The following is an 18,644-nucleotide window of genomic DNA, read 5'->3' as shown; positions in this document are numbered from 1 at the left end:
TATCTGTTAACTTGTATTTTGCTGTAGTCTTAAGAACATGATTTGTACTGTACATGAGCTTCAGATTTCTCAGCAGCATTCTTTGAAAGGTTACAAAATAATAGAGAACTGGTTCAAGCTACAGCTTGAAATTATTTTTCAATTAACCTATCTTTACCAACATCTTTTAAAGATTACATTGTCAGCCTTGTAGCCAGGAATCCCCACATTGCTTCTGCAGTGACCTGAAGCAAATACGCAGAAAGGCGCAACAGCTGTTACAGTAATTCCAATGTAGAAGGGGATTCAGTCCAGCACTCGGGTACCTGGAAACTTCCTCTAGTAAAGCCTGCTGCTGGGGAGCAGTCTGATCTCTAAAACACAGGTGAAATTAGCATTTAATAAAACTTTTCAAAATAAGTTGTTAATGGATTCCCAGGATGCTTGTACTGCACCTGCAACTCCTGAGCTAGCAGTTGTAGTGCTAGGAACCATTCACAAGTCCAAAAGAGATTAAGTTATAAAAGTTTAATTCTGAATTCTGAGGTTACAAGTGGAAATATTTTTTAACCATTGCAAAATAAACTTTTAGACTAATGTATTAATATCTTGGTTCTTTTAAAAATTATTTCTTAAGATTAGCTGTGCTTGCTTGCTGTTGCAAAGGTAGTTTTGTAGTGTGAGTCTCTAACACAAGAGTTTTGCTCTCAAGAAATCCAAAGGTTGCTCTTAGAAATTATGCAATTCTGAAAACAGAAGTAGTCTATTCCTGTTTTAACTATTCCCTTAAAGTGATAAATTGTTTTCCATTTCTGTCCCCTTGTTCCTCATATTTCTTGACTCACACATTACTGCCATAAAAACACACAGTTGTAGATTTAAGATTTGTTAGCACTGAACAAAGATAAGTTCTTACGTCAGCATGCTCCAAGAGATATTTTTTAAGGGGTTTCATGGCAGGAATTTTTTTTTCTTCTATTTTCTTTTTTGAAAAAACTCAGTAATGAGTTTCTGAACCACAGCATCAGTTTTTACAACACCCAAAGGAATGTTATTTTTGGCACAATGTAACATCTTGCTCCTAGTGGGAATAGAGAACAGTTTTCATAACTCAGCATTCATTTAATACTGTAACACAACTATTGGTAACTATGTATTTCATTATTAACCTTTTTATTAACTATGTAATTTCCCTTAACTGTATGTGAAAAGGTCTGTAGTCAGTTTAATAGAAAAAATAATTCTAGAGAAAGCTTTTAACATCTTACTCCTGTGCCCAGTACAGGCTTTCTCTTCCTTCCACATACACCTGCAGTTAAGGATTCATTCAGTGTTACTGAATATTAATCTTTCATTTTATTATAGCATGATTTTTCCTGACGTATAATTTCTGTTTCACCAGTGTTCTCCACACGTAGTTATATGCTATATATTCTAAATATATATAGTTTTTTTAAAAAACTGGTAATATAAGAGGTTGTACATAATTATTTTCATCTGGTCCTCAAAAAGAATAATTTTGTGTACAGAAACTACAAAATAAACCCAGCACAAACTAGATGTACCAAGTAGTACATATTAAAATAATTACCACAGTAATTGAAAATTCCTGATCTTAGTGCTACCATAATCAGTTAACCAGAGGCTATTCCACAGCCTCTGGGATTTCTCTGTTGTCCACAATAAGGGTATGAATAATTCCTTCCTTTCGTTTCCCACTACTGACAGCCTTAATGCAACAGCTGTGGTCAGCAACAGTGAAGTGAGTTTCAGTCCCATCTTCCACAAATTCACCCTGGGAGAAAGGAGACAAGAATAAAAACAGACACTTGATATTTTAATAAATGAAAAGCTTGAATGCATCAATGTCAAGACTGCTTGCAGTTCCCACAGTTACAGCAGCTTTAGGTACCTGTGACAAGTACTGCCTGAAAGCTGAACAAAGCTGCTGAATCTCAGGCAGGGCTCTGTCAAGGTGCCCAGTTAAAGATTGGTGGGTATCAGATGACAATGAAAATGTCACACAATCAGAAATGGTAGGGTTGGAGTTTGTGAATCAGTACTACTGATTCATGTCAGTAAACAAAAGCAGAAAAGGCAGCATCCTGCCAAGTTGTGCTGCACAGCCAGTAGGTGCCACACAAACCTGTGCTCAAGTGGCAGTGAAAGGTGAAGTATTTAGGATGCCTTCTACAGCAGATCCCTAAATCAAGTACAACAGTTGTGTATCTTGGATACACATCTCCTGCTGCAGTTCTGGAATTTCCTGTTAAAGATTTTCCCAGGCATGGCTGTGTTTTTGTCATGATGTTTGTGACAGCAGAACTAATGGGTGCTGCTCTAATGGAAGCACAGTTTGGCGCTAAATCTGCACTCACAGCTTGCAAGGACACCTCTGAGTGCTTTTAGTACATTGTAGAAAAGGCTGAGCCATCAGGAGCAGAAGTCCTGACTTACTGGAAGAGGAGGCTTCTTCCACTGATGACTAAGCAAACATGTGGTGAATCTTTTCATCCTGCTCTCAGGTATAGCAGAACTGTTGATTTTACCATTTGTACTCATCCAGGGGCTTCCTTGTGGCAGCAGTAAAAACTTTGACACCCCCCTAGTGAGAAAACAGATCCTTCAAGGATGGGGAAGCCTACCTGGTGTGCGTATTGAAAATCATCAAAAACCAGAAAGAAACCACCTAGCTGTCAGCCTGCTCCGAAAATTAATGCAGATGTGATCAAGATAAAAGATTTGACTTGTTCCAATGAGGCTTTTAAGCCATAAGTATTAAGAACATCTCAAAATGGCAAAAAGCACGAGTCATAATAGACTACATGTGTTCAACTTTCAGTGAGAACTATTACAAGCAGGTTTGGATGCCATGGCTCTACACTCTACATCAAACTCAAATCCTTCCCAATCACCAGAAAGTTTTCTCCCTAAAAACCCTGCACAACTTACTCAAACTTCTTCTGTTTGTCTAAAAAGGGTAAAGAAAAGCATCATTTATCCTTAACTAGCAGATGTTTGACATATGAACTGAAATACTGCCCATTATGAAATTCAGTGAAGGTCATTTGGAACAGACCAGGAGCATCCTGGCTGCCTTGGCCTCTTAGATAAAGGGGGATAGTGTGCCCCTCTGGGGCTTTTTCTGCCAAGCTTTGGTTATGTATCCACAGCCTGGGAAGAGCCCTTGGAAAGGATCACGTACCGCTGTTTCCATTTTTTGACCGTTGCACCACACATCCATAGTGTCCTTTTCTGTGAAGGAAAAGAAAAACAAGGTAGAAAAAAACCCCAAAAAAACCAACAACCTTGTTCTTTGTCCCTACAAACAAGGATCTAATCTAGGGATTTTAAACATCTATTGTTGAATTTTACTTTCAATTCCCAAAAGAAGTTCCTAAGTAGCTGTAGCACCTGAGCTACAGGGTTTGTTCTCACCTTAGAGGGAGAGGAGTATCTGTCATGAACTTTTGCTTTGAAGATACATTTTTACCCCTCCCTAGCCCTGGCTATTAACACTGTGCTGTTCTGAATAGTGCCAGAGATATTCTGACAGTCTTAAACTGAAAAAAATTTAAATACAGAAAAATGAAGTAATTTCTGCTAATTATTTGAGTGCTGGTTATTCAATAAAGCTCTAACTCTTTTTCCAGGTAAAATTAATTCAAAAGTAGCATTATTTAACATCCATCAAATTATCTGCATTCTTAATATTTTGAAGTCACCAAGTACCACTTTAAATATCAATCTTAGCTGTTTTTTCAGCTTGAAACAGAATATTCTTTTACTTCTGCCAGCACATCCTCCTTAAATTACTTTGCTGTAGAATTCCCTTTACTGACACTGTCATTGACACAACATCAGCAGAGAGCTGAACCCTGCTCTTCCAGTAAGCATAGGGAGATTAAAATTCTGTGAAGACTTATCTGTTTCTAGCACTAAAACTGTCTTTCTTCATTGCTTCCCTTCATCTTAGGGCAGTTCATTCTGTCCTGAGATTTAAGAAGAAATCATAGTCTGAGATCTCTTATCTCCATCTCTAACCATACAGCAATGCCCAAGTGGAAGTTTTCCCTCTAGATGCCACGGACAAATTCCTCAAGGGATCCCTTCCTCCCACCTGCTTGTAATGTAACTGGGAAAGTGAGGGCAGAAGAGAAGCAATGTATTGCTTCTGAGAAAGTGAAAGAACGTCATTGGAAGGTTTTACTTTTAAGTTTGTAGATAAGAAGTGAGCAGAAAAAAGGAATGCTCATCAATCTATCAAAAATATGGAATAACATTGTTGCACTTCAGATAAAGACTTCTTGACCATGGCTGATGATTTTTGGATGGAAACCTGGTTACCTGCTGAACAAACTTAGACCCACGTGAGGTTTGATCACAGTGCAGGTAAAATTTCTGTAACAGGCTTCACCTGGAGAACTGCCTTGCTCAGGCAGCTCTATGGATGCAGCAGCAGTAATGCTTCCCACCTTTTTTTTTCCTCCCCAAATCTAGACCACACTGCTGTAGACTCACACATGTATAACATGACCATTACTTTTCAGACTGTCTTTGGCATCTCATTCCAAACTTCCACATCCCCCAGGATTTTATACTGCATCAGAGCTCCCCACTGAACTGTGCTTTCTCTTAATTACCAGTTTTTAAATGCACACAAGTTTATCCAAAGGCAGCAACAGGTAGTCACTCAATGTTTACTTACCTAGGACAATTCTATAGTCTGTACCTCCCAAGTTCAATATCCAAGTATTGGTTGTTTTTAACCTGTTCTCTATATACTGCTTGAGACTCTTTCCATTGATCTCCAAAGTATATTCATATGCAAAGCCACTGACTGCATCAATGTTAATAGCAGCTTTAGTTTTAGTAGCTCCAACAGTAAATGTTTCTTTACCCACTAATTTAAACATCCATTCTCTTCTTATTTCTTCCTGTAGAAAAGAAACCCAAAGACAGTGGGTATTAATTGAAAAACCTGAGTGCATGTTTTAATATTAAAAAATTGAACTGGAACTCAGGAGACAGCTCAGTACTGAACTACAGTTTTGGAATGAATGCATACACAGTGCTTTGTATGCACAGAGTGCCTCTGCCCAAGGACAGCAAAGCACTTCATGAATACTCACACCTTAATTGGAACTGAAAAAAAGAATGATGCATTTTATTAAATTAGGTAATTAACTGAATATACCTCACTTGCATTTATTAGTCTTTTGTTTGTTGTGATGTGTGTTGCATGGAAGTGCACTTATATAATCTGTATCACAGTGAATTTTGAGCACATAGCAATTTCACCTTTCCATCAACATAGACAACACGCTTTCCTGAAGTGGTCCCATGTTCAAATTCAATCTTATGAACACCATCACTTAAAGCTACTTCCCAAACAGCCACCAAATCTGTCATCTTCTCTAAGTGGCTGTACCGAGACCTAAAGAGAAACCAACAAAGTAAATTAATTGTCGTTGAAGGTTCAAGTTCCAATGTCTGCAGTTCAAAGCTTTACTGCTTCTTCTGCTTTTGTATTGGCACTTTTTGCAAATACAAAATGAGACTTGAAAGAATAGGCTTACAGAACTGCTTATATTTTCATGTTTTTCAGACATTCAAATTTGACAGAACATCACAAAATATAAACAGTTAAACAGACTCATTTTGACAAACAGTACAAAGACACAGGTACCCGTAACCTCTAAAACTCCCATTTCAGGCGACAATAGGTACAAAATTGTATTTAATTTTAAAGATACTCCTGGACAGTTCTGCTATTTCTTGGTAGGCATTAAAATATATTATTTGACTGGTCTCAAAGAAAGTGTTTCAGCTTTTTAGACTTGACAAAATAGTATGACCAGTTTAGCTATTTGCCGTGTTAACAGATCTGTCTCTAATCTCATAAACGCTGCCTACATCATTTGGATATGCAACTCTGCACACACAGACACAGGGGAAGGGATCTGGCAAGATATCCTTTTATTCAAGTAATTTTTAAAGTTTAGATACAGTCATAAGTGTCAACTGGAACTGTGGATATCTTTCCAAATCTGCTCATATCACAGTTCTGATTTTTTACCTTACTTCATCGTCACAGACAGTAATCTCCTCACCGGATGCCATAGAAGCCAAAAGAGCTTTTAATCCAATTAGCAGCAAGAAAAAATAGAAAAGCAGAATAGTAGGAGAGAAGCGCTGAAGTCTAAAGTTTCATCATTTTCTCCAGCTAAGATAAAGGACATTTAGCATCATTAACTAACATGCAGTGCTGTCATATATATGATAAAATAAAAACACTTAAAATACAACCATCTTTCTCTAAGACAGAAAGGCAAGTGTATTTTAAAAAATATTGTATTTTACAAAACCAAATAAGTGCTAGTAAAGTTTGTCCTACCTTTACTAGCTCCTCATAACTTTGTCAGTTACTGGATGGAAAAACAGGCTGCCTGATTTGCAAAACAGAGTTTAGAAATTAACAGGTTGACCAAAGCAGGGACCCCATCCAGAGCTGCCCATCTCAGTCCCAGACCATAATGAATTTGGAACTGGAAATAGCAGAGGCGGTAATTTCACCTCCTCCCTTTTCTAAACCACTGAAGCACCTTTCAACAAGCACATTAGTAAATTTGCCCTGGCAGTTCAGTCACAAAATCTATGTGAGCCACAAGGAACTAATTTCTTATTTAAGAGGATTTTAGACCGCGACGGTGTTCTACAACGGTTTTTAATGTATTATTTTCACTCATTAATTTCATCATTATCTGTCATGTCTGTACCTATCGATAAACAAACAGATAATAACACGTGCTAATAAATGCCGAGGAGGTTGTTTTGGCCGCTATTGAAGTTTCTGCTTCCTGCGAAGGCGGCATTCCCGGGCACACGGTGGAGTCCGGCAGGGAACATTTCCCTGCTCTGCTCCAGGAGCAGGCTCGGCACAGAGCCAGGTGTGCCAGCACAAGGGGCGGCTCGGGCAGGCAGGAGGTGCCCGAAGGGGGGTCCCGGACAGCCCAGAGCCCTCATCGCCCCGGGCAGGCCGCAATCCTGCGGCGGGCGGTTCAGGCATCATTTGGGATTAATGCTGGAAGGGCTAGGAAGCATCCCAGAACACAAACATTCCTTTTTTTATTTTTTTCCCCTCAAATCATGGTAATGAAGCGATACAGATCTATCTTACACCAAGGCCGAACGCAGACTCTAGCCAGGGGCGTTTGCTGAAGGCCAGCGGATCCCCCGCATCCCAAGGGACAGCCGGGCGTTCTCCAGGAGGGAGCGGGCGCGGCGCCTGCGGCCCCCGTGCTCCGAACCAGGGACGCACAGCAGCGCTGCACCCACCGCCTCTATTCACCGACCAACCCAGCGGCCCGAGGCGGTATTGACTCCTTTACACGGAAGGGCTCGTTCTGAAAACCAGGCTGGGATTACGGCTCCCAAACCATCCGCCTAATCCCGGCAGCGCTCATCGCGGGGTGGCATACCGGGAAATGCATGAGCTCCGAGAACGGCAGATCTACCCCCACCACTACCACCAGCAACGAGCTTTTTCCATCTCTTCCTGTCTTTATTTTTTGTTTTTCCTAGCCCCGCGCCCGCCGCAGCTCCCGCCGTGTCCCCGCTCCTACCTCCGCCCGGGCTCCTCCCCTCGCCTCCCGCGCCGCAAAATGGCGGCGCCCGCGCAGCGCCGCCCCGCGGCCCCCCCGCCCGCCGCTCCCGCCGCTCCGCTCCCGCCCGAGCGGCTTCGCGGCCTGAGGAGCGGCCCCTGTCCTCCCCTGCGGCCCTCGCCATGACCGAGGTACTCTGCTGGCCCCGGGTGTCGCTGCTGGGTGGTTGGAGCGGGACAAAAGGCGATGGAGCAGTCTGTGAGCCCCCAGAGCCGCCGCCGCCTCCCTGAGGGCTCCGCTCGCGGCGGGGCCGCTGCGCCCCGGGTGCGTTGGAGAGAGCCGAGGGCCGGAGGTTTGGGGCTCCTGAAGAGGCGAATTTAACTCACTGCGCGTATTCTGCTTTCAAGTAGGGATCGGGAAAACTGATCCCGCTGTGTGGTGTGAAGTACGCTTTTCCCCAGTGTGCTTTGCAGATCCTGTTGGAGCTTCTCAAAAGCCCTCCTGTAGTTGCCCGTTGGGGGTTTGGGGTTGGTTTGCTTTAATTTGTGGGCATTTGGTACCTTCTGCTGCACAGCCGAAGTGAAGAACTCAGGTTTCTGCCTCTATTTCCTTTTCTCCCAATGCAGCAGGAGAAGGCAGAGTGGGAAAACCTCAACAGGATATTAATGCGTCATGGGTTGAAACCTGTGAGTCTTGCTGCCCCCCAAAGCTGCAGTGATACATCAGGTAGGTAAGGAAATGTAATTTTTGTATTTGGAAATAGTAACCCTAAGTTCATAAGGCGTCTCCAAAGCTGTCACTTCCTAGTGGCAGCAAACAGGCAATCTTCTTTGGCTGTTAGAACTCTTTCATTGTGACTTTGCTTATGTTTTGTATCTCCAGATATGATTGTCCTAGACCATCAGTCTTCTCAAGGAATAAGACTTGCATTAAAAACTCTGGTGGAAGACATTGAGCGACAGCAGAAGGTGATGCAGGGACTTATGGAGGCAAATCGATGTCTTAGGTAAGACAGTGGAAGGAATTTACCTGCAGAGTACAAGTGTTATCAGTATTGGAGTACTGCATCTCCAGCCTGGGGGAGGTCTTATCTCACCTGAGGCCTAAGACCTTTTTCCTGCGGTTATTGTTCAGTATGCAGCAATGTTGTCCCAGTTCCTTTCGAGATCTTCCCTTGTTTCATCTGCTGCTTCTTCTCATATCAGGGTATTTCCCACACCTGCTGCCACAGGGTGTTATCAAAGGTCATCACATATTGTCAGGCGTGTGCTTCCTGCACTGTCTGTAGTGAAATGAGTTTAATCTAAAAGCAAGGATTCATTTCTTTTTTCAGAGATGTGGTACGACTGGAACAAGGTCGGGCGTCTCGGCAAGAGCAACGGGCTAATGATTTGGAAATTGTGGTGAAAAACATTAAGGCCAAAATTTGTCAGCTGGAAGATGAGACAATAGCTAAAGCATGCCAGCAACAGAACCAAGTCAAGGAACTTCAAAAAGAGCAACAGGCTTCACGGGTAATTCAGATAGTGCTACCTGAGGATTTAAACTTTTGACTTACGAAAGGTCTCAAAATATTTATGTTGATCTAAATAAACATGAATCTTGGGTCATAGGGTTAGTACACTGTTTATAGCTAAGTATTTTCAAAATATGCAGAATTTTCTAGAAGTAATTTAGAAAAATGTCTGTATCCCTCTTCCACTGTCTCTTTAGCACGGCTAAAACCCAAGTGCTCATTTTCCTTGGTTCTAAGTGTGTACCTGGGCTTGTACAGTACAGTCAACTTGTGGGTCAGAACAATTCAGCAATGCTCCTGTTGCCTGTTCACAGGTAAAATACCAACAGCAGCAGGAAAAGCTGCAAGAACAGGAAGAGATCATTGCCCGCTTGCAGAAAGAGCTGAGCAGAGTTGGGAGGGAGGAGCAGCAGCAAGCTGACACTCAACACAAAATGTTTTGTCAGTTTTGCAAAAGAGCTCCCAAGTCTGTCCTGGATCAGCGGTAAGTGATTCTCTTCCACTGCTGAATCCCTGCAACATTTAAATGAAGAAACAGATTTTAATGTAATGCTTCCTGATATTTATATGGAGAAAAAGAAGTAATCTGGAGACTTTAGGAGTACAAGATGAAATGAGAATTCTTGTGAAGGTACCTCAGGGCAGTGACATTTAAACCAGATAAATCCATGGCAGAAATTAAAAAATTGCCACCCACTGCCCACACTAGATGTCAGCAAAGGGAAGGGAATGATTCACTCTGCTCTGCAGTGGCAGTGTCAGCTAGGATGACCTCATCCTGGGATTCTAACATTTAAACATGAACAAACCTCCCAACAAACACCATCCTTAGCCCCCAAAAAAGATCCTTTCCAGTTTTGGAAAGTGATGTTTGTAACTGCTGACTGCAGGCTTGCGTATAAGCTTCCAAGTACTTTTGGGTAAGTTCCCAAAGTGTCACAAAGCTGTGTGTCTTGCTGGTAGGATTTCCATAGCTCTGCTACAATCAGACATTTGACAATTCCTAGGCCTCAAGTAGCCATTGCTTTATTGTGCTGATTAAAAATCAGCTTTCTCACCCTGCCCAGCAATGTTTACCTGGAAAGCTTTTGAGAGGGATTGTGTGTGCTCAGCTTTTTCCTTGAGCCCTCGCTGTATCAGAGAAAGGATCTCTGAATTTGGTTCCCTGTCCTCTCTCATCTGTCTCTCCAAACCAGACAATCTCAGAGTGCTCAAGACACTTTATTTTGATTGTGCCTCTCTGTTAATCTTGCTGGGCAACCACAAGCATAAGATGAGGAGACTGGTGGGCAGATTTAACTTTTTTCTCCTCTTTAATATTTTGCTGTTTCTAAACTAGTACAGAGTCAATGTGTCTACTTTTCCATTTTGGCAAAGTGTGACCATGGTTGTCTGGTATGAGAGAATTCCACTGTTTGGAGCAGCCACTTCCAAAGTGCAGTGCAGCTGTGTAAGCTGACCTGTTCCTCTGGGTTGGTCACAGTATGAGTTTTGTGAGAATATCTGAAATTCAAAATTAATTTTTCCTTTCTTCAGGTACCTTTGTCTAATTGACTATTATGAATCTCAAATTAGTCAGATTAAAAAGGAACTGAGGTAGGTTTCATTGAATGCCCTGTGGCTCTACTGTTCAAAATTTTTTTAGCCCTTACTGTTCTTAAAATGGTTAATATTCTGTGCTCCAGGTATCACTAGCATGTAAGAAATAGCAAAGGGTTATAATGGCCATGGAAATTTAGATTTTTCCAGAGAACAACTGGCAGTCAGGCTAAGCAGCTTCTCAGTCAGGAGACCAGGACAGTTAGGAGGCTTGGGGTATTCAGATACTTGAACTATAAGTCTGTCTTTCTTTCTTGCTTTCTTTCTTTCCCCTTTCTCTTTTGCCATGGTTCACAGGCAGAATTACTGCAATAGCTGTGCTCAGTTGATTGATCTCCCAAAACAACAGGTTTTCAGCTCTATCCTAGTGCCTGCATGACACAAAGCAACAAACAGATACCTGAGACATTCCTATAGCTTGAGACTGCTGTTGACAAAACTGAAATGGGATTTGCTTGTACTGGAGTTTCTCCTGTGGATAAGTGCATTTCATTAGCATATGAAACAGCTTTCCCAGAAATTAGAGCAGGAATCTTAGGGGAGAATATCTATTTTATTTACTTAGTAGTTTATGGAAACATTATTATCATACATAACTGCTAACTAAACCAACTTAAATTTTTGAGCTAAATGAACTACACTAAGCTGAACCAATTTATTTTTCCCAATAGGCAATATAAAAAAGATGAAGACGAGGTGCAGAGAGAAGTAAAAAACAAGGAAGAGTTCTTAAATCTAGATGCTACTCCTAATTACAAAGCACTGCTCATGGTATGGAACTGCTAAGAATAAGTCAGTGCAGATCTCTCAATGGTAACCCTTCAAGAGCCACATAGAACATAAACATGTTTGTTTTCTGCCCCTTGTTCTTGTCATGTCTTCTGAACTTGTAACCTCTCTTACAAGGGCAGAGTTCCCTGTCCTTGAGCAAAGATTCAGCAAAATGTTGTGAGCGTGCTGAGGATTGCACTGACCTCCTTTGGTCACAGGGCTCCACCTGGGGTCTAATGCACCAGGCTCTTGGTCTCAACCATCTGAGTCCTCATCCATGCTGCTTTGCTGTCCAGGCAATTGGGAACCCTTCTTAACTTGCACACACTTTAAATTGTTGAAGCTTGTTCATTATGAAATGAGGGCAATAAAAGCAATAACCCAGTCTATGTTGCAGTCTTTCCAGAAGCAGCTTACTGAAACAAAATTCAAGAACGAACAGCTTTTGCTTGAAAATATAAATCTCAAGAAAAATTTGGAAATAAGGTGAGAAAGGATAAGTATCATCCTTTGTAAGGCCATTTCAGTAGACTTTGCTTTACAAAGCACCAGCAATTGTAAAAGTAAAGTGTGAAATCTGTGATCAAAGAAATGAGAAATGTGGCAGCAACAGCCACACTCTTCTCCCTACACTGTTAATAACAGCTGCTAATGGTTAGTTTGCTTTTTATTGCTGTAGTCATGTAGAAATGTAGCAGAATTTAATTTCCAGAATGATTTTTTGGCAAAGATTTTTTTACTTTTTTGCTTGGATGGATTTTATAGATACCTTCCAATGCAAGACATATAACGTGGTACTTTTTCTGTCTAGCAGGCCAACTGCACAGGAATTAAAATTTTACAAGCACCAAGTGAAGAAGCTACAGAAAGCTTTGAAGAAAACTACCCAGTAAGTATATTTTTTCAGGGACTTTCATGAATCTTCTGGATTTCTGAATGCAAGGTTACTCTGCAACCTGTAGAGAGTAGCTTATAGATCATGTGCCTTATCAGCATTCTTTGGAGCCTGGTTATGGGCAGCAAGTGCTGCTGGACCTCTAAAGCCCTCTATTTCTGAAATGGTGACAGGGTCTCCAAATGGGAGCACGGCAGTGTGGGGCTTTTTATTTCATTTTGTCTTTCTGGATTTCATTTGAGTTTTTTTGCTGGCAATATTTACAGGGTCATCTCTAGTGTTTGCTGCTTCCATAAGCTGTAAAGGAAGTTATTGGTTTCATTATGGATTATAAATGCGAAAGTGTGAGTTGGCAAAATGCAGCTACTGAAGTTATGTCCATATTATTCTTAGAAATTGACTGGGTTTTTTTCTGAAATATTGCTAAGAAAATACATGGAAGATATAAAAGTTCTAGTACTAATGAGGTGTTTTTAACTGTCATTTCACTTAGTAATTTGTCCTTGTGTATACTGAATGCTAAGTGTTTTATAGCCTGAAAAAGACATCACTTAAACTCGAAAATAAATAGACATGCTTTGTATATTTAAATTGTCTATTCTCTCATGCAGTAGGTATCATTTAGATGAAAAGCAGTAGTGAGCTTTGTATAATAAGCCAGGAAAGATGTTCCAGCAGAAGTGAATAACAACTGAGCTTGGAATTTGAGCCTTTAGAGCAAAATTCTGGATTTTAGGTCTTCAGCAATAGTAGAACTCTGGCAACAGAAAAACTGGTGGTGTCCCTTCTTAATCAGCAAGTATTCTGGCATAGCCTCAGCCTGGAGACTTGAGATAAATTAATGATATTTGCATTGGCTATTGTGTTGTCAATCTGTGTTACTTGGGTCTGATGGAATTCTATTGCCCAGCATCATAACATAGATCATAGACTTTGTATGTTTGAGTTTAAGTGCTACACACTTGGTTCTTCCACCAAGTTAAAAGGTAGCATCTCCTGCTAAGGCTGCTTGTGTGACCCACTGTGTATTTTTGTGCAGATTTTCAGGGAGCAGCACTGGAGAAAAAAAAGAAAAGAAAGACTCTGGGAAAGTTACAAGAGTGGATGAGCTGCAGGCAGCTTGCCAGCAATACTTGCAGGTACCCAAATTGTATCTGTTCTGCGTGTTTCTAGCACTGTTACAATGAAATGTTTTATGCGTTGTGTTTAGCTGTGTTGACTGGAGTGTGCAGGTCTGAGGCTAATAATGCCTATCAAATCCTCTGTGCAAGATGAGTCATGTTCTGGATTTGGCAGTCAGTGTAGGCTGGTTCTTGTTCTGTCTCAGTGTAAACTACCTGAAAACACAGCAAGGCAGCAGACACTAGGCTGGTAAATATGATTTAGCTGAAGTCTGTTCAGGACAGGAGATTTGTTCAAGATCTTGGGTGATAGTGGCCTTTATTTTTCTTCTAATTAAAAAGCCTAAATATAATAAAACTTAGCAAACTGCAAACTGTGGAATTTACAATGCAGTGGATATAATACAGTGGATAAATGTTAACTATCCCTCAAAGAGAAGTATATACTTGCATTACTTTTACCTATCTTCTAGCTAGTATATGTTGAAATCTTTGAGTCCATTGCATGTTGAATGCTTGTATAAAATTCATCAATAGTAATATTGGAGCTATTTATTACTTAATTTTAGAGAATCATGACTGCAATAGAGAGGGATTTTATTAGAAAACATCATATATATTTTAGCAATAATATTTGTTATTTGTTCTTGAAGGTTTTGTCCCACATTGATTCTATTTTGCAAAGCCCAAGAGCTCCTCCATTAATATTTCGGCCCAGCAAAGGGCCAGTGCAAAATGACATTAAAGAGAATGGTCAGGGAAGTGGATTTGAGCACCTTCCACTCACTGTAGAAATGTGGGCAGATCAGCTCATGGCCCTAAAGGTAACAACATGTTGTACTCTGTTTCTTGGTTTCCTTTCATCGGCTCTCCTCTCCTCCATCCCTCCCTATCAGTAGTTTGCGGGGGGATTTTGAGTGTAGCTTTTATTTTCTGACCTGGTGTTAAATTTTACAAATAATCTGCCATCCATGTGAAGTATGTACCAGAGATACTTCTCTGTGTAAATATTTTATTTCATTTTATTAACTAAATCCCTGAGAAGAAACTTAAGCTTTAGAGTCTGGATGATGGTGCACTCTCTTCCTTCCTCTTGTGGAGACCAGTGACTTTTTGCTCCATATACAAGTGAAATAGTTTTATTTAAAGCCAAACTCTTTGTGACCAATACTTCTTATTTCACTGAAACTGTAATACATAGCAAATATAATATTTTTTACTCTGTTCTTTTCAAATCAAAGAATGTCAGCAAGATACTATCCTTAAATTCATGAAAATTAAAATCTTAACCTGTCCAGTGCTGGAATGTTTTCTGCATATGAGAAACAGAAAAACATCTGTTTCTATACTAAAAACAACTTTAGGCAGTTTCTAAAATAAGTTGGCTTTCCTCCTTTCTTAAGGATTTGCATAGGTCCTTGAGAAAACTATCTCTGGAACTGCTGCCTTGGAACACTAAAGATCCACAGGATAACAGAGAATCCATACGAGTTGAAGACCTCCAGTTGATAGTAGATGCAATTTTGGAAGAACTAGAACATAAGGAAAAGGTAATTATTCCCAGAGATTTATAATCACAAGTTACTGTGGAATTCTTAAATGCATTCTTCACACAGTGATTAGATTGGTGCATTTGAAAGCCTTGCAGCATTTAAGAAATACCTGTTTGAAGACATTCAGTAGTCAAAGGCTGTTTTAACATAATGGATAAATTCACCTTGAGGGAGATTGCTTTAATCAAAGGCACTTGACCAGAAGTGAATTTGCATTGCCCTGTAGTCTCAGGAATTATCCTGTTCTGTCTCTCAGGGCTGAGAATACATAAATGCTTCTCTTAGCAACAGAGAAGGAAGCTTTCAAAAGAGTATTTTGAGTTTGGTGTATGCTTGTGCCTGAAAACTATTGAAACTATGTCTTCAGATTTAAAAATATTTGAAACATTGAAATTTCATAAGGGAAGTTACACCTGCTCTTCAGACTGGTTTTAAAAAAGTTTCACAGCTTAAAGTACTGTCTTGTTAAGCAGTACCATTGATGAGTTCTTCCTGCTTGCTCCAGAACAGCCAGACACAGTCCTTCCAAACCCTGTCTGCCATAGTCTCTCACTTCCAGAAGTTGTTTGATGTGAATTCTCTGAATGGTGTTTATCCACGAATGAATGAGGTGTACATAAAGCTGGGGGAAATGACCAACGCCATGCGGAACCTCCAGGAGCTCCTGGAACTAGGTAAAGACTTACCACCTGCTGCTTGTTCACTTTTTTTTTTTTGCTTGTTTACTTTTTACAGGTGAAAAGCTGTCCTCTTCATAGAAAATAATGTTGAGCTGTTGAGAAATGAATTAACTAGGTGTTTCTTTCACTGGGGAGATAAAAATATGTTCCTGTCAATTTATAGTTCAAATAGCAAATTCCCGTTATTTGTAAGCCTTTAGCAGTTACTGAGGAATAACAGGGAGGCAGAAGAAGAGAATAACAGCGGAAATAGAATTCTTTTTCCCACAAAGCTTTATTTTTGTGAGTTGACTTCATAATTGTTGCTCATTCTCCACTTGAAACATAACAACTTTAAGGAAGAAAATAACTCTGCCTCGGATGTAGATTTCTACTCAGTAATTCATTCAACTGTAATTGGGTCCAGTCTCAGAAAGTTCCATCTTATGCTGCTGAACTTAAAAACCAAAACAAGTTGTTGAATGTCAAAAACTGCCAGTACTCAGTGGTGTAGTTGGTTATTTCCCTTCTGGTGGGAGCTTCTGTAGAACAGCAGCTGCTGCTGCTCCTGGGTTAAAAGGTTGGGCTGGGCTGTAGGATGTCCAGCCCCAGAGCCCCTGGGCTGCTGAGGCTCATTGAAGGAGGGAAGCAGTGTTCCTACCTGCAGCCAGAATGGGAGATGAGGAAACCTCACCTCCCCCTATTAACTGCAGCTCAGAAGATGCCTTGTCCAAGCCTAGTTCTTCTGAAATTGAAGGAGAAAAGGACAGGGAGGCTGCTACCTTCAGTCACAGCACTACAGAGAGGTTAAAATTCAATACCAAAACAAGTTCTGGGTGTTAACAAAAAACATCCTCCTCCAAACATTTCCATGTTTGTTAAGCAAGTTCCTTATTGGCCTAGCCCCTACAGTGTGTCTGCTGTGTCACAAGAACCTAATGAATAACCCCTTCTCTATATATATAATTTCAGTTGGCTGATTTCCACTGACATTGTAAGGGTGCACTTTAGTACCCTCTCTGCTGTGAGCACACAGCTCTGCCAAGGATTTTTTAGCCACTAAAGGATAAGTGAGAGAATCTCCATTCCTAGCTAACATTTGTTTATTTCTGACCATTTGTTTATTTCTGTTTTCTGTGAATGATGGAATGTATATGCCTAGATCCATGAAAACCAAATAAAATCTGTGCACCTGCAAAAATTCAACTGTGTCTAAATACCTCCCTGTTATTACTGTTAAAAGAATCATGAGGTGTTTGTTTTTCCACAGACAGTTCAGCTCCACCCACTGTGGTAGTGAATACTGTTGGGAAACTGTGTGACATCATTAATAAGAACGTGACTGAGCAGGTACAGCAGCTTCTGGGCACCCAAGACATCCACAGGTATGTGGGGCTGTTCCACTGCTGACCATTCTTCAAACATCAAATGTAGTAATTGAGAACTGACAAAAACTGATGCTGAAAGAAACTTTTATCATTTGTTACAAAGTCAGTGAGCTGCAACAGCACAGGTGTTAGTTACTGCTGTCCTGTTTGAAATAAATCTTGTATCCTATCAAAAAAAAAATAAAGCTGACAGAGGGAAAAATTGAAGCCAGAAGGTTCCAAAACACTCTCTGGTTTGCATGGATAATGTGATCAAACAAGCCTTAATGGGATACATGTTTCATCAGGAGACAAATCCTATACTTGGGTGGGGAGGAGAAAGTGATGCAAGTCTCAGATGTAACAGTGAAGTGTTCTAGTTGCCAAGGCAGGGTTTGCCTCAAGCTGCCTACAAATACTTTAGAAACTGGACAAATCCAGTTATACATTCAACAGGTAACAGCCACATCTAGGTGATAGCAGACCTTAAGGGCTTGCATTCAGCATGTGCTTTACAGACAAAAAAGGGAGTAGGCAGCAAGTCTGACACATGCTGAGTTAACAATACTCACTCCCTCAGCCTTTCTGCACTCATTTCTCAGTTTTACCTGGAGAGCAGCTGCTTATAAAGCATTTCTTGCTCTACCTCCAAGGCAGTTATATCAGCCACCCCCAGGCAGTATATTTAGCATACACAGACAAATGTTCCAGGCCCCAGACTACCTGGAGCCGTGTGAGGGGGAAAGGAAGGATGTGTATACAGCATTAGTAGTGAAATCAGAGATCCTCATGACAGCTCCCTTGTTGGCTGCAGGGTTCAGAACTGGAGAACAGAACATTGGTGTCCATGGTTTTATATACTAAATAGCAGTATTTTCACAAAGTCATGGCACAGAACAACAAAATGACCAAAGGGATGAACTTGCCATGTCCTTGCACCTCTTACCTGATTGTCTCACTTTCCATTCCAGTATCATCAATAAGCTTGAAGAACACGAGTGCTTCTTTCCACCCTTTCAAGCTCTCATTCAAGATTTGCTGTGTCTTCTAGGTGAGTAATATTTGCAACAATAATTCATGCCAACACTTCCTCATATAACTCTAAACAGTTAACAAGTGTTTTCTTTACTCCTGCTGTGCCTTCTTTCCACCTTTCCTCAGGAAGTGACCAGAACACTTTATTTTCATTTAACATGGGGTTACATTTACTTAAGCATATTACTTATAAGCCAAATTGATTTTTTTCTGAAAGCATTAAAAGGCCTGAGGAGTTTATTTAATCCACCATCTGTTTAATTTAGAATTTTGGTTGAATTCAAAGGTATTCTGGGTTCCTAAGCCTAACCCTTTTGCTTTCCATTCTGTTGCAGAGATCAGTAATGTGGATGATATTTTACCTGCAGTGCAAAACCTGAAATGGGGAGCTGGTTATGGGTGACTCTGCTCTTCCTGAGCACGATTTCTCTTACCTGTGAATATACCTGTTGGTGCACATGACATTGCAGCTACCTCCTAAGCAACAATTCCAGATTTTTTTTACTTAAATAAAAGTTGCTGCATTTTTAATTTCTTTTTTTTTA

General features: G+C 40.6%; 2 protein-coding genes across 5 annotated transcripts; one reads left to right on the top strand and one right to left on the bottom strand.

Moving 5' to 3' along the window:
• Positions 1–101: 101 nt before the first annotated feature.
• On the bottom strand, positions 102–7,634 carry FAIM (Fas apoptotic inhibitory molecule). 2 transcript variants are annotated; one of them, XM_084208836.1, is made up of 6 exons: positions 7,605–7,634; positions 6,377–6,428; positions 5,281–5,416; positions 4,688–4,916; positions 3,185–3,234; positions 102–1,774 (listed from the first exon to the last, which is right to left on the bottom strand). In XM_084208836.1, exons 3-6 carry the CDS (start codon positions 5,389–5,391, stop codon positions 1,625–1,627), a joined length of 540 nt encoding a protein of 179 aa, XP_084064962.1. In that variant the 5' UTR covers positions 5,392–5,416; positions 6,377–6,428; positions 7,605–7,634; the 3' UTR covers positions 102–1,624. The 2 variants fall into 2 exon arrangements, with proteins under 2 accessions (XP_084064962.1, XP_084064961.1); XM_084208835.1 differs by lacking the exon at positions 7,605–7,634 and having other exon boundaries at positions 6,059–6,491.
• Positions 7,635–7,645: 11 nt separating this feature from the next.
• Positions 7,646–18,587, top strand: CEP70 (centrosomal protein 70). 3 transcript variants are annotated; one of them, XM_084208830.1, is made up of 15 exons: positions 7,646–7,774; positions 8,210–8,309; positions 8,466–8,589; positions 8,917–9,097; positions 9,414–9,583; positions 11,370–11,469; positions 11,867–11,955; positions 12,284–12,358; positions 13,404–13,503; positions 14,139–14,309; positions 14,889–15,035; positions 15,544–15,712; positions 16,968–17,082; positions 18,036–18,115; positions 18,435–18,587. In XM_084208830.1, the coding sequence occupies exons 1-15, from the start codon at positions 7,766–7,768 to the stop codon at positions 18,500–18,502; spliced, it is 1,698 nt and encodes a 565-aa protein (XP_084064956.1). In that variant the 5' UTR covers positions 7,646–7,765; the 3' UTR covers positions 18,503–18,587. The 3 variants fall into 3 exon arrangements, with proteins under 3 accessions (XP_084064956.1, XP_084064955.1, XP_084064957.1); XM_084208829.1 differs by having other exon boundaries at positions 12,281–12,358; XM_084208831.1 differs by lacking the exon at positions 7,646–7,774 and having other exon boundaries at positions 8,208–8,313; positions 12,281–12,358.
• Positions 18,588–18,644: the final 57 nt, after the last annotated feature.

The sequence above is a fragment of the Fringilla coelebs genome (genome assembly GCF_963513975.1).
Source record: "Fringilla coelebs genome assembly, chromosome: 7".
Classification (NCBI taxonomy): Eukaryota; Metazoa; Chordata; class Aves; order Passeriformes; family Fringillidae; genus Fringilla; species Fringilla coelebs.
Note: the sequence above shows the minus strand (reverse complement) of the source record. Positions and strands in the feature narration are given on the sequence as shown.

Bases quoted from the DNA above. Each gene is read 5' to 3' on its own strand.
- FAIM (XM_084208835.1), bottom strand. From the start codon at position 6,102: ATGGCATCCGGTGAGGAGATTACTGTCTGTGACGATGAAGTAAG. The intron at 4,917-5,280 runs GTGAAATTGCTA...TCTTTTCTACAG, and splicing joins TTGTCTATGTTGATGGAAAG to GAAGAAATAAGAAGAGAATG. The intron at 3,235-4,687 runs GTAAGTAAACAT...TTTCCTTCACAG, and splicing joins AGACTATAGAATTGTCCTAG to AAAAGGACACTATGGATGTG.
- CEP70 (XM_084208829.1), top strand. The intron at 9,584-11,369 runs GTAAGTGATTCT...TTTTCCCAATAG, and splicing joins AAGTCTGTCCTGGATCAGCG to GCAATATAAAAAAGATGAAG. The intron at 18,116-18,434 runs GTGAGTAATATT...ATTCTGTTGCAG, and splicing joins AGATTTGCTGTGTCTTCTAG to AGATCAGTAATGTGGATGAT.